This window comes from Mastacembelus armatus, chromosome 17 (assembly GCF_900324485.2).
Source record: "Mastacembelus armatus chromosome 17, fMasArm1.2, whole genome shotgun sequence".
NCBI classification, from domain to species: Eukaryota; Metazoa; Chordata; class Actinopteri; order Synbranchiformes; family Mastacembelidae; genus Mastacembelus; species Mastacembelus armatus.
In genome coordinates, this window is record NC_046649.1 from 15,335,671 (window position 1) to 15,351,209 (window position 15,539).

Here is a 15,539-nt window from a genome sequence, read left to right on the forward strand (position 1 = left end):
CCACCACTCACATCAAGTGTGTCTGCTCAGGCTATCTGGCCTAAGAACAGCTGATGTGCAAAAAAAGTAAAACAGATGCGTTTTTCAATTGCAGCAGAAACAACAAAATCACTGAAATAAGACAAAAGTGGAAGCTTTTAACATCCAGCCCGGATTCAGTCGATCCAACTCAGATTGTGTCCTTGCAATTAACTAAAATTTATCCCATGTGATTTATGCCTTTGTTAAATTTTTTGCAGGTGGATGGAGAATGACAGCGAAATTATGTGTTTAACAGTGTGAGAGAGCAGGACAAAACAAGGACAACTGAATCCTGGACTTAGCAGGCAAAACGGTTCTGCAGCAAGCACAGTCTTTCATAAAAGTGTAAGAGTTAAACATTTGCTCATGAAATTATTTCTTTATCACTGACACATGATTTTTGTTTTACCATGTAAAAAAATCTGTTTCACACGAACAGCATACACACACACACACACACACACACACACACGCACATACACACACTCACACAAATACATTACAGAAAACTAATTTTGTGCAGCTCAGTTCAACTACCAGGATGAATGTGAAAGGAACTAGTTTGAGTTGATGTGATTTTATTTACTTGATACACTGTGAGCCTGTGAATTAAAGGCTGGCAGTCTGTAGGGTGAGGATGTCATCATAGGTAGCGCTTGCACACAGAAACAAAGTTTTCAAATGTGTGAGAAAATGGATGATGGCAGCTGAAAAAAATCTCTAAAAACTGCATCAAAGAATTGTCCAAAAACAGTGAAAAGAGTGCAGAGAGCAAAAGGATAAAAAGGGTAAAAAAAGGCTGAGGAGGGGAGAATTATTAGACCTCCTCTCCTTCTCTGAATACACCCTACTTCCAAATTTGCATTTGTTTATGCACCGATAGTGATTTTATTGGAGACAGGTATTGTCTACCGGGAGAGGGGGAAATGATGTGAACAAAATTCAACTGGACACTGCGACAGCTGCACTCTGGGAACTGTTCCAGCAGAGATTCATCCAAGATGTTCTTCTTACAGATTTCACTGCATTGGGTGAACATCTGCAGAGCATTACTTAGTATTAATACACTCATAATAGAAGACATGCTCATTCTTTTGCAGGAGTTAAATGTAATGACTATAACAGAAGTCATTTTGAAAAAGCTTATGTTAAACTTGACAGTCTCTCTGCATATATTTCATATTTCGATCTTCACACCAGATTTTGACATTTGTGTGTCGTACTATTGCCTGCTCTAATCAAACTAGCTGACGTATGTTAAATACTTAAAATGTTCTTGTTTTCCATTGCTCTATAATGTAATGTTATATAAGTAGGGGTAGTGTTTCCTTTCCTGTGCTTAAACACAAGTACACCAGGTTCACCTCAGGGGGAGAAGCGGTGTTTCTACAGGAAAAGGAGATGTTTATGCTGACATTCAAATTACCTGCTAATTAAATATCGCCACTTTTTTATCTGTCTCTTGTGCTCCAATGTTAACATGCAATTATCCTAAATTGATTAAGCAGGTAAACATTTTAGGGCTATAAAGCACAAGCTGTCTGCACATACACAGACTTCTGCGTCTTGAGCTGCAGCTGAGCGCACAAAAAAAAAGAAACAGAAAGTCTTTGATTTTCTCTGCAGACATTGTTAAGTCCCAACCCTGCTTCATTATCTCTGAATGTGAAGTGCTCTCACTGAGTGAAAAGATAGCTTGCAGCAGGTTAAAACAACATGTATATGTTATTGCATATCCTCTCCGTACACACTTTTGCCATATGGCTGTGTTTGTATATTCCCTTTTATCATCAAATGGCTGTAAATATCTGAGAGCTGAGTGCTATGACTCTGCCTGCATTGCATCATGTGTTCTTTTTTCTCTGATTGGGTTTCTTATGCGCTGCCAGTGAGGAACTAGGTCACCATAAACACATAAACACTGACATGATTTAAATTAAGCTTGGTCTAATATGAAATGAACTACAGAAAATGTAGCAAAATGAAGATTACAACATGCTGTAAAGATGTCATTCATCAGTACAGGGCAACATCATAAATGATCTCAACCAACTGTGTAAAACTCATTTTCAACAGAGGAATTTAGATATAACTGCCCAATAAACGAGATAAGAGACCACTGACGTCTCTGAGCTTTATCTCCTTCTGTGTTTACAAAGGAGAAAGTTACAGAGATAAAAACTATTGAACACACAGACGTGTGAATGGAAAAGAAAAATGGTAAACCCAGTGTTATTATTCTCAAATATATTCATTCATGCTATTGTATGTCACATTCAAAACCTCAAGAGTTTTATTGTTTTTAATAAATATATCACACTTAAAGGAACAGTTGGACATCTTGGAAAATGTGATTATTCACTTTCTAGCAGAGAATAAGATGAAAGGCTTATAGCACAAATCTGTCTGTGAAATACGAAGCTGCAGTAAGGAGAACTGTGACTAGCATGTAGCCCGGAAATGGAGTTAACGGCAACCCTGGCTGTGTCAGATGGTATCAAAAAATCATCTACCAGCACCAATAAAACTAAACCAGTTAGTTTAAGAAATAAAAAAACAAAAGTGTAACGTGTCTGCACTTGTTGCCTGGGAGCTGAACTGAATCAGGCTATAAGGCCTATAAGGCTAATAATTTCTGCTCTTTCCCATAAAACCACAACCTGCTGTTTTCACACTTTGGTTTTGGTATAAATAAAACACACAAGGTATGAAGTTTAAATTTGTGAATTTTAGGTGTCGGTAGGTGGATTCTGTTACTCTGTTACCGTGTGACAAAGCCAAGCTTGTTGTTTCCCCACTGTTCTCATTCTTTATGCACAACTAAGCTAACCAGCAGCTTCTGGCAGACAGACCTACCAGTGCATACAAACTCTCATCTGTCCCTGCTCCAAAAAATGAATAAGTGCTGTTCATAAAAAGTTGAAGTTTTGCTTTAAAACAAACACATATCTATGTAATAATAAAGGTGGAGGGCGGATATGCACCTGGGGAATGAAAGGCCGGTGGGGAGGGGGTGTTGCACACCACTGTTTCTGCCAGCAGGTTGTTATAAGGGTTAGTGTCGTGGGTTCGGAGGAGAGGGTTAGTTAGGAGGTAGTTGCCAGTCATCCCTGAAATAACAGGAAGAGAAAGAGAGAATAAGGAGAGTAGAGGAAAAAGAGCTCAAAGCACGGTGCTTCATGGTCTGTGGTGGAGCTCTGTGTAGCTGTCGAAAGAAACAAACACTGACATTCACTGAGCAGAATCTGACACCACAAAATATTTATGACCGGCAATCCGTCTGCTTTCTGTTATGGACAGAGCAGCCATAGAAACATTGGTCAAAGCAAGACATTTTCCAAACAGTCAGCTGATGTAACTGACAAACAATATTATCACGACGAAGCGTTGACCAAAGCACAGCAAGACAATCAGCTGCAGTGTTTATGTGAAACTAATTCATCTAAACAAACTCATCCAGTCGAGACACTAGACAAAACATGTCTAAATGGACTTCCATGAATAATACAGTATGCTTATCATCCTCTCCATGCTTGTGTAAATCCTCAGGAATGTAATAACTGTCCTCAGTCATTTGAACAGATTGCTGAGAAACTCTGTGCTGGCATGTGTGCTTTGTTTTTTTTTTTTTTTTTTTTTTTTTTTTTTAAAAAAACAGAAACAAAATTATAACTACAGCCAAATGTGTGATGGCACAGTCTGGAGCCAGAGGTTCATGGTGCCGGGATCTTTCTGAAAAAAAAAAAACAAAAAACACACACACAAAAAAAAACCTGCTCTGACCTCAGCCTGACTTTGCTCAGCTCCTCTCCCTGACTTCATCCTGACAACCACTCTGGGATGAAGATGGGTCTCTCCAGTCAGGGTTATTATGATTCGAACTCAAGTCCTTATCAGTAACATTTTATGCCACGACTAAAAATCACACAGCTTTTCTGTCAGTATTCCTTTCCTTTTCGATGGTCCCAGTGAGCAGAGAAGTGCAAGAAAAAGTGCTGTGAGCTTTGATACAAGAGCAGCATTTAATGCTATTTTTTGATAACTTGACTAAGAGAAATTCAACATTAAATTGGGTCTTATCTTCCTCTTTTCTGAGCTTCCATAGAACCATGTAGGCTTCGCCGATTGAAGTCTTTATTGTGAATTCAGAGCCTGAGCACAAAGAGAATAGCTTATGTATCTCGTCTGGTGGTGGTGGAAGAAACGGCTGCTTACCCTGGTTGAGTGTGGAGGTGCTGTTTATGTCTCCTGAGATGAAGGAGGACTCCGACTGCTTCCTCACAGTGTCGTTCCACATCCGCCTGATGCGGCTCTGGGTTGAGAGAAAAACAGCCATTGATCAGGACAACATGGTGCCGCTGTTATTCAAGGCTTTTGGCCCCGAGGATTCAGGTTTGTGATTCAAACTTACACTTGTTTACATGATTCAACTAACACACCACTTCGTTATATGCTAAAAAAACAAAGCCCGACATGCACTACTGATCCAACCAATACGGGAAATGGACACACTGAGAATCTTACAGCTTCTAATTTGAGAGATCGTCATCTGTTTCTTCTGACAATAAGAACAGACGCTGCCATAAAATGTATTTTCATTCATTTAAAAATGATTTAAATACATTAGTGCTGTCTGCTCATTACACAGTGTTTCAACATTACAGTTCTCTTTATATGCTGTACAACGACAGCTGGATAATTAAGGTTTAACATTACAGTGTGAAACTCTGCACTATATCAGTGATGTTCCTATTTCAACATCCAAAGTATTTAGATGAATGATTCAAGTGGTTTGGCTCTACAATGATTCAACTCAAGTGCCAAAGGTTAAAAAAAAAAACACAAAAAACTGAAAACGCTGATATATTATTTATTATTATTTTCCCTGTCAACAAATTCATTGAAAAACCCAAACCAACATATATATATATGTTTTCACTTTTGAAAAAGGCAGAAAGGCAAGATCATTTCCTTAAACTGCAGATTTTAAAAAACATTACTCATATGACAGTAACGGCAGTAAGGGGGTGCTTTGACTGGGGACTATTTCAGTTGCAGATCAATACACCTTTAGTGTGCTTATGAGCATTTAAAATGGCAAGGTGATGTCTGTGTTATTGACATCACTACAAAATACACTACCTGTGTTTATTAAGCACCCAGTACAGTAGTGTAGATCATTTATTTGTTTGTAATATTTTGTGGACAACTGGGGCGTATAGCAGAGAGGAATAAACTACAGTACATCAGGACCAATTTATTGTTGGTTTCATGAGATTTGCTGAAAATGCTAAAAACTATCTCTAGACTTAACCTAAGAACCACTAAGATGCACAAAAGTGAAGCAAAAAATCTTATCTTTGTTGAGAATTCACAACATGTAAAGAACATCCACTAAAAAAACATTTATCTACACATGGTTTTCAAAATCCTAAACCCTGATATCTGATTCCTGGTGTTCTACCTGCGTGAATGTACCTGCGTGGCAGATGAATAGCGGGCCGTGGATCGAGATGTGGCTGTTTTGGCGGAGCTGTGGGAGCCCTCAGGTGGCAATGCGCCACAGCACTGAGACTGACGGAAACATTTACTGTACTCTTTGCGAACCTAAAGAGGAATAAAGGATCAGGACAGAATGAGCACACATGCACACAGACTCCGACACAATACCCCACACCCCATGAGAGATGTAAATCCCAAGTCTATATCTAATGCCATCCAGTTTAAATGTCATAAAGACAGGGGTAACAAACACTGTGATAACATATCTAAACATTGTAGAGAGAAAGCACTTTGATGGGGCTGTTGCTACATAAAACTGTACAAAATGTCATGAAATTCCTTTCCTAAACTTTCAGTTTGAAATGACCCACATTGAAGAGATTGATTTATTACAAAATGTATAAAACAAGCAACAAATCTATACATTTGAAAATAGTTTTGTTGTGGGTTTTCTTGTGTTTGCTGTCCTAAAATTGACCAAACCATCCACAGACTCCAAACACAAGAATACAGACAACTACTGGCTTATCAGTGAGAGTGCAGAGTACAAGTCCACACATTTAAGAAGCTGAAAGCTGTGAAAGTTCAGTATTTCTTCTTGATAAGTGACCTGTTAAGTTTCTGTATAATTATTTAGAAAATCTTACCTTTTTCTGGAGGAGGCAGTGGAAGATGAAGATGAACATCCCTTGCAGGGTGTTGAAGATAGTAAACAAGTACGCCATTACAATGGAGGATTCATTGAGGAAGAACAAGCCAAAGGACCATGTAAGCCCCAACAGACAAAGCAGGGCAAACGCTCCCAACACCCACGACCTGTTAATAGAAAAAAAAAAAAAAAAAAAAAGCCATATTCATGAGTGAAACTGCATCAATCGTTTCTTTGGTTGGCATTTCCTCCTACTGGGCAGTGCCTTGTTAAAAAAAAAAAAAAAAAGCTTAATTATTTTGCTTTCGAGCAAGTTGCACCAACGGCAGCATAGTGTATAAATGCTGTTTTTGAATGAATGGCATTTGGTATTTGATAGTGAGTGAAAAAATATTTCCATGGTTTTCTTCTAAGTTGTTGGCTAAAGAGACTGCAAACACAGCAGGTTTATCCTTGGCAGCTTCCAGGAATGCCTAGAGGAAATGAGATACCTTAACAGTCAGTTTCAATGACAATGGCTGGTCGTTAACACTACACAAGAGAGAAATGAGCCACCCTGAGAGAAATACGGCGGGCCTGGAGAGAAGAGAAGAAATGGCACAACAGCATGTTACTAGAAAAACAAGAAGCAAGGTTGAGAGTGATGGTTAATTAGAACAGTCTGGTTTTTGGTGCATTTTATACAAGAATGCAAATTTTTTTGTCTGAATAATCACCCCAAATGCATCCCACTGTTTCCCTTTGTCCCAATCTACCACATTTGACGCAGAAACTAAATACATAGCAGATATGAGGTAGATCCTAATTTAGGGTGGTTAATGACTTGGGACTACTTAAGATAATGTCTAAAATCCTGCATTTAAATGCAAACTAATGCAGTTTATGTGCTAAAAACATTACTGAAAGCCAATTCAGTGCCTTTTTTTGGTTTGGACCAAAATCAGAGTGGCTGCCTAAAAATCAGACTCCCACATAACATACGTTGGCCTGCCCTCATACATATTTTTGAAAATAATCCAGGCACAGAAATGGTCAAGGACTTGTCTATGAGTATTGTGGTTAAATTCTCCCAAGTAAAGTCTGTAAATTATGCCAGAACTGGAGCAAAAAGACACCAGAGGTCAGAAATGCAGTTATGAAGAGATAAAAAGAACACAGCCATGCATACTGAAAATATTGAAATCATAAATGAACTAAAAAGGCAGAACCTACAGAGCAAACTAAAGCCTGAAAGGAAAAAAATATTAGTCTGGTTGGGGTTAAGAAAAGAGAAAATAATAAGTGTAGAGGTCAAAAGCAGTTTTTGAAATTTCACGAGGAACACAAAAGTAGTAATGGTGCATATTATTTTTCTTCACGCATAGGTGACCCCCTCAACTCAGCACACACGCATATACACACATACATGCACAGTGTCAGCCTAAGCAACCACAGACCGAACAGCCAATCTCCTGGAGTGACACCCCTCACCTGATACCCCCCAGCCTGGATGAGTCAGGTTTCATGGAAGTGGAATGTTTCACCATCTTGTACATCGTTACCACCAGGAAGATGACATTGACCTGTCAAAACAGGCAGATATCAGTTAGTAGACTGCACTTAGAACAGCATCTGATTTCAATTACTAAAATAGTGAAGGAAGTACTCAGTTTATTAGTAAAACTGCTAATACAAAATATAAATACTTTTGATTTCTAAGTAAAAATTATGCATTTATAATGTTACTGAATTCAAAGTCTGTTAGTATGATCAGGAAAATAAAGTATTAAAAGTGCACAGTGGCCATTAAGACTTATTATTTACACGAATATCATCTCAGATTCATTTAAATGTAAGCAACATTTTGGTTTCTAAAAATGAAAAAAAAGTCACAGTCCCAGAGGCCTAATGACACCTACAGAATGCTTGTTTTGTCCAAGCAATAATTCAGGTTGCAACGTCAAAACAAGAAGTTTACTCTGTGACAAATGACCATATCTAATAAGGGCTTAATATGTTTTGTCATTCAGTAATTAAATACAACATTTGAGTTAATGTACTTTGTTTCGCTCCACAACTGACTGCTAACAACAATCAATACATTTCATTGAACTACAATATTGCTTTATCTATACTGATTCTGGCTCTGTGCAGGGGGCGACAACACCAGCATACCTTTACTGAGAGGAATATGAAAATTTAATGCCTTGGTGCGGCTCATAAAGTACACTGACATCCAAAGGGGAAAACAACAGTGAGAGCCTAATGCTTTGGTCCACTTCACACAGCTCTGGCCTTCACCATAAGCTGCACTGAAAGTTTCCCTCCCTTCTCTTTCCTGTTTGACATTAAACTCATTCCCAAAGTGCAAATCCTCATCGACTGTGGGAATGTATATGTGATGACGTCCAAGCAGATCTGATGTATCACACAATAGCTCGAGAAAAATATAGAGAGTAGAGCACAGAGCAGAGTGCCATGTTTTAGAAACAATTTTTACTGAGGCCAGGAAAAACAAGTAAGTGATTCAAGCCATACATCCCGAAAAGTTTCAATGCTCTCAGGATGTTTCTCTGTAAGCACTGGAGGGCCCATCACCACCAAGGGAAAAGGATGAGATGTGCTTTAATTTAGCCTGATACCATATCAAACCTTTGAAATGCACTTGTGTAAATATTGAATGAAAAAAATGATATGTCCATATTTATATGTTATTAAAAATTTCTATTCAATATCTGCTCCGAGCATACATTTTGCAAGCGTGACCAATCTACTTTACATGATGAAAAATAAATGATAAAAAAGCATTAGTTGGCAAGAAAACAAAGCATGTGACGTGGCTGTACTGTTCTCAATTTATCAAACACTTCATTTTCAATCAATTTATGATTAAGGAGGAAGATCGTTATTATTATCTTACATGGACGCAGTCTGAAACGCTATAAGGCAACAAAAAAGAGTCCTTAAATGGAAACAAAGAGTGCGAATGGAAAACAGATGGAAACCAACAACAGCAGGGGGAAAGATGGAAGAAAAAGGAGTGGCTAAGAAAACAGAAGAGGCTTTTAGATCACAGCTTAGAGTGATGTGGGGTTTTGTCTCTCAGCCACTGGGGCCGATTTACATCCATGAGTCGAGTGGCTGGAGATGCGTTTAACACAGCCGCAAGTGATGACACAGATCTGATGAGACAGCCAGACGTACGGACAGCAAGGCGATGAGGCAGGGAGGCACTCTGCAGAAAGCTGAGGCAAACTGCATATGGACTTCCCCTCATGCCTGGTCTCTAAGGGGTTGTCCTCCACAATATTCAGGTTTCTCACTTCCCAGCCAAATACAGAGCAGAAAACAATGCCGCCAATAGGTATTTATCCCGGTTTTTTTTTGTATTTACCTATGGACTTACATTTACATGTGTTACATACAAACCTATTATATATGGATATGTAGCATGTATTTATTCAGAGTGCTGTGCATGCAGACCAACATAAATATATGTGCACGTATTGTTCATGTGGACTGTGAACACCCAGAAGACCACATGAAATATTAAGAGGTGAAGATGGAGATGTCCGTATGCTGGGATTGGCTGGGGATGTGTCGTGATGTGAGCAGAGCTATGAGCTGTGGCAATGGTTGTCTGACCCACCCACTCATTACTTCCATGTTCACCCCCCCTCACCATCACCCTTGTTTTCCCACTGAGCAAATGACCTTCATGCCTGAGACGATTTCTCCTCCTGATTGCAGGACGGGAGTATTCTCTAGATGTACAGCAAAGACCAAACAGCTTTAAGTTGCTGCTCACCAATTCTGATTTCAGAGGATTTCATAGCTGAGTGGACACTGATGTCCTTGTGTCAGGTATAATGGGACCACTTTCCTTTCATGCAAATTGATCAGTGAAAGCAGAGCTAAGAGTTTGCCAGCACACAGAGGGAGAAAATCTATAACAGTTTTCAAAGCTTTCTTTGAAAGAGAGAAAAAAAAGACGTTATCACATGCTTGCACAAAATTACGACTTACCACAATTATGAGGGTTACAGGTCCGATGAAGCTCCAGATGAAATGGTTATCAACCCTCAGCCAGCATCTAAGGGGTGCAAAAGGTGATATTCTGTTTTAAATCATCTCACTGCCAAAACAAGGTTGTGTCTCATCGATCAGGACCCAGCAGAGCAGGCTGGTTGATAGGCCACAGCAACAGAAAAGAGACTCCTCTGACCACAGAGAAGAAAATCCGACCTTGAAGGAGAGTTGGCTGTGTGCCATGAGAAGCTGCAGCTTAAAAGCCAGTGTGGTTACTAGACTCATGACTTCACGGTCTACAAACGTATACAAATGTGGGGTGTCTGAATGTGTGTACCTAAGACTCTTAACAGTAAACAATGTATTGTAGACAAGTTCAAAAATGAATTGTTTATCACCAGGAAAAAGGAATTAATTGAGGACTACAGCAATAAAAAGCAGTATGAAAAGGGTGTTTTACGTAAAACCCATAACTTAGAGGACTACAGTCTTACAAATCATGAAGCTTGCTGTGTGAATAAAGAACAGTGGAGAAGTGCATAAACTTTTAACTATCGAGGCCAGCAATTATCCACATGCAAAGAATAAAAACCCAGCAGGTCAGTGCAGCTAGCCACTGCATTCATTAATGCTACTACTTTGCTCAAAGTCTTTTCTTTTAGCAATGACAGGGTGTAAATTTGCCAGGGGGGAGAGGTGAACTATTCTTTGTGATATTACTATCATTACCACATACATGCTGCAGTATGAGTGTGTCTTGATGTTGAGAAGGGAGGACTGATGTTTCTGATTTTCATCCCATAAAATAAGAGCCTGTGCAAAGACGTCACACTTACGCCCGCTGAGTGCCATAGCTTCTGTAGTCGATGGCTGCTGAGATGCCCACTACTGCAGCTGGGATGAGGTACCCAGAAACATAGTAGTACTTCCTGCGTGAGAACTCGCTCTCAAACACCTCGACCAGCATGAGGTACAGCTGCACGCCCTCCAGACACATCCAGACAAATGCAGCCAAAAAGCAGAAGTGGAGAGCGCCAGCAATGATGGAGCACACCAGCTGAGAGAAACACACACACACCAAGGTAAGAGATTTTTAAAGGGATTGATTTTTTCCTAGATACCAAGAGTTATCACTAATTACATACTAATGCTTTTGTTTAAAGTTTTAAAATTCAATGACCAGAGTAGTCACTATGTTTAAATCCGCTATTTTATAACAGTATTTTTATATTAACAAAAGATCCAATGACTACTTGTAATATGAAATTAATGACTTGACGTTTTTATACATCTTTCAATATTAAATTTTGTTTTGCAGCCACCGAAATTTTTGTTTTGGTTCAGCAGACCTGCATAGCCCCAAATAACGGACAGACAAAACTAACGACTAGCTGTTGAATATGCAGTAGTTGTATGTAGTGCCTCTAGTGCCAGGAGTTGCTGATGGCAGAGTTAGAAATCACGAGGCTTGCTGCTTGGATAAAGACCAATGGAACTTTCAAGCTAAGCTAAACTAATCTAAAATAACCTAAGCTAATATTTTTTACCATCAGCGTACAATATCTAAAGATAAAACTATGTATGGAAAACTGAATGAGAAAATTGAGTGTTTAAAGGTTAATCAGCATATGAGACCATTCATCAGTAGTATTAAAGTTAAAGCCCTCTGCAGTACTATACCTTTGTTTCTGTCATGTTGATTCCTACGAGGAATATGAGCTCGCCAATAAAGAGGTTGAGGCAGAGGTTTTTGTGGATGGTGTTGCGGTCACTTTGCAGACCGCGAAAGAAGCAGAAGGTGAAGAGGCTGATGGCGAGGCAGACGAGAGACACAGCGATTCCCATCCTGGTGATGACAGTAAGAAGCAACTCATGGACGCTCCCCTCCCCCTGCAGAGAAACAGACAGAGCATAGACTGACCTTCAGCTCCACACCTGTCACAATGATTGGTGGCATATAAGCTCATAATAGTTGAGCCTTCTTTGGTTTACATGTGAATACTGACCTTATAGAAAAATGATGTATGAACAGTGTAATGTAATAAAAATGGAATTTCTAAGTTAGTTAGTGCTTGAAGAATGTGTTCATAATACAATAGTCAGGAGCTCATAGGAACAATGAAACAGGTGTTCCTTGCTGTAATCATGCCTCCTGTTTATACTGGCAATTAAAAATCGCTACCTAAAGCCATTTTAATGTAAGCGATGGGGCCAAATTCACAATCCTTGTTCTGTTTACAAATGCATTTCATGCTGAGGCTTTAGCAGTCTAAAAATCAAATCAAAAAATAATGGTCTCTTAATAGTCAGTATGGACAAGAGGAATGATTACAACAATTACACCTCTTTTAATGTTCATACAGGCACCTGACCCTCATTTTAAGAAGGACAAGAGAAAGTGTGAACTTATCCTTTAACCTGATCATACATGACGACATTTGACGCTCAAAATGAACATGCTTAGATCACATTATGCAGCCCACGTTGCAGAAAGTAACATCAGTGTAAAAAAACCACCACAGAGAACCGCGAACCAACATGTGTGTTCTGTTTTCAAGGTCAAATCACACTGTGTTTCTGAACATCTAAAACAGAGCATGTTTCAAGATGGGCACCAGGCGAACTTGAAAATAGCAGACCATACAAAAAAAAAATCACTAGAGGACATGGTGGCCTGAAAGTGAGGCAATTCCTCCTGTGATATGTGTAATTTTATTGAGGGCAGGAGTTGCAGTTGAGGTGATGTGTGGGAAATTGGTGTGAGGCTAAGCTTAGCCTCAGGGCTCTGGTTTCAAGCTGTGGTTAAGGTTGAGGTTAAAACAGATGACAGGGACAGAGTTCGTGAATTGGGATATATTATTAAACAAGCCACAAACTTATCCTCCACATTTAGTACTGGCTAGGTCCTTGCTACACATGCTATTTATCATGTAATTGGATTGTAATTGCATTTCACAACCAAATGGATCCTACACCACTTCAAGAGAGGTGGAAACATAAGTTAAAGTTGAGGTTATACTGATTCGCATGATTATCAGCGACATGGAGAAAGGAATATTAGACATGGAGCATAGGTAAAATATAATTACCTCTGATAATGGTATGGCACTCCCTATGCTGTCCTTCTCCTCCAGCAATAATCTAATTAACTTCACCAAAATGCAATTCTTGTTCCTGTCGTGTGCGCACAAATCTGCCAAAGAATGGCAAATGAAAAATAGCTCCTGTGACCACAAGGCGAAGGCCACTTACCACTTTCCCCCGATGAGCCATGAGAATGGCGAAGTTTGTCAAGTGACTGCAGGAGCAAGTTGTGTGACTCTTATTGGTTTCCAGCAGTTTACAACCCTGAGTGGACCAGTATCCCATCATGCTCCGCTCTGAATAATTCCAGAAGGAGCAGTTGGGATTGTAGTAGTGTTCCTTCTACAAAACACAAACAGAGAAAAAAAATGAATAAACAAATATAAACATACATTGCAATATGCGCGACTCTACAAAAAAAAAAAAAAACCCACTATATTTCATATTTGCCACTGTATGTCAATATATGTGATGTGTAGACTCTGCTTTTATGTGCCTGTTTTAACAATTAGTGTCAGTGCAAAGAAAAATCTTTGAATGCAAGAGACTGTTGGGGGATGAAAGACAAGGGATGAAAGAGACCAAAATAAATATAACAAATAAAATGCTGAGGTTAAGTTAGTTTACAGAAAATACAACTGCAGTAATCCATAGCAAAAACCACTGAACTAAGTAAAGAGAAATAATCCATCATTAAGACATGAAGGTCAGTCAAGATGAAAAATTTCATGAACTTTGAAAGTTTTTTAAAGTGCAGTCACAAAAAACATCAAACACTCTGATCAAAATGTCTCTCATGAGGACTGCCCCAGGAAAGGTAAAAGCCAAAGTTACCTCTGCTGCAGAGGATAAGTTCATTAGTTACCAGCCTCAGATATCGCCAACTAACGGCCCCTCAGATTAGAGCTCACATCAATGCTTTCTAGGGTTCAAGTAGCAGACACATCTCAACATCAATTGTTCGGAGGAGACTGCATAAATCAGGCCCTTTATGGTCGAATTGCTGCAAAGAAACAACTACTGAGGGAGACCAATAAGAAGAAGAGAATTGATTGGGCCAAGAAACACAAGAAGTGGACATTAGACCAGTGGAGCTCTGGACTTTCCAAATGCCGTATCTTTGGTAGATGCAGAGAAGGTGAACAGATGGTATTTGCATGTGTGGTTCCCACTGCGAAGCATGGAGGAGGACGTGTGATGCTGTGCGGGCGATTTGCTGGTGACACTTAAATTCAAGGCACACTTCACCAGCATGGCTACCAAAACATTGTGCAGTGACATGCCACTCCATCTGGTTTGTGCTTACTGGGACCACTGCTTATTTTTCAACACGATAATGACCCAAACCACAACATCTATGTGAGGGTTTTTTTTGAGCAACGAGGAGAGTGATAGAGCACTGCATCAGATGGCCTGGCTTCTGCAGTCACCTGAACTGAAATGCTTTGAGATGAGTTGGATTGAAGAGCGAAGGAAAAGCAGCCAGTGAGCACTTTCGGCGACTACCTCATTAAGCCGGTGTTAGTTTTGTCAAACTCAGCGAAATGTTGATACATTGATGAATCAAAAATGTCTAACATAATTTGCCATGTTTACAGTTTTTTGCTTAGTATACAGTTTCACGTTTTATTTCATAGTTTTGATTTCTTCAAAATTAACCTGCAGTGCAGAAATAATAAAAACACTGAATTTGACTGGTATTTGACTTCTCTAACTTTTGAAGACGATGGTCTTCTAGTCTAGTAACATGGATGTTTTCTCTTCATTCAAAGAGGTTTTTCTACAGCACATCAAAGCACTGGATTTGCTCTTCACTAAAATGCTGTCCAGCTATTTCAGTATTTTTAGCAACTGAGCTCCATAGTGTGGTCTGGGGGAGTCTCAGGAGGAGGCTTACATCCAGGTGCTCCAGTGTAAAGATCACGGGGTCGGCCACAAACACACGGCTGGACTCCTTGGTAATAGAGGCTGAAAGGATGTGGGAGTTGACTGTCAGGGAGAGATTGTGCTTGCTTGGGTCCCCCATTCCCCTCAGTGTGGCGTTCTCCATGCTGAGGAACTGACCCAGGTGTTTGTAGAGCACAAATACAAGTTTGGCAACACCTGCAATAATAAAATAATCACACATTCATAATCCCTTCAGTGAAACAAAGATTTTATGGAGCATTTGCTTTGTTGCTATTTTTTTTTTGTTGCTACTACTAAAAAAAAAAAGAAATTAGAAAAAAGAAAAAAGAATTATGAAAGACACATCTATGCAAATTTAGCTGTGAAA

The 15,539-nt window shown here is 39.4% G+C and overlaps 1 protein-coding gene across 2 annotated transcripts in view; it reads right to left on the reverse strand.

Annotated features, from left to right (window-relative positions):
- Nucleotides 1–15,539, reverse strand: part of adgrl2b.1 (adhesion G protein-coupled receptor L2b, tandem duplicate 1) — a 78,951-nt gene that overhangs the window by 2,634 nt on the left and 60,778 nt on the right. Inside the window, exons 11-20 of one of the 2 annotated variants that reach the window (XM_026313491.1) lie at nucleotides 15,162–15,367; nucleotides 13,433–13,606; nucleotides 11,861–12,070; nucleotides 11,017–11,237; nucleotides 10,178–10,244; nucleotides 7,643–7,734; nucleotides 6,171–6,339; nucleotides 5,500–5,628; nucleotides 4,237–4,333; nucleotides 3,006–3,131 (exon numbers count right to left, since the gene is read on the reverse strand). In XM_026313491.1, the coding sequence (XP_026169276.1) occupies nucleotides 3,006–3,131; nucleotides 4,237–4,333; nucleotides 5,500–5,628; nucleotides 6,171–6,339; nucleotides 7,643–7,734; nucleotides 10,178–10,244; nucleotides 11,017–11,237; nucleotides 11,861–12,070; nucleotides 13,433–13,606; nucleotides 15,162–15,367 (1,491 nt within the window). The remainder of the gene's footprint in view (nucleotides 1–3,005; nucleotides 3,132–4,236; nucleotides 4,334–5,499; nucleotides 5,629–6,170; nucleotides 6,340–7,642; nucleotides 7,735–10,177; nucleotides 10,245–11,016; nucleotides 11,238–11,860; nucleotides 12,071–13,432; nucleotides 13,607–15,161; nucleotides 15,368–15,539) is intronic. The other variant, XM_026313493.1, reaches the window with a different exon arrangement.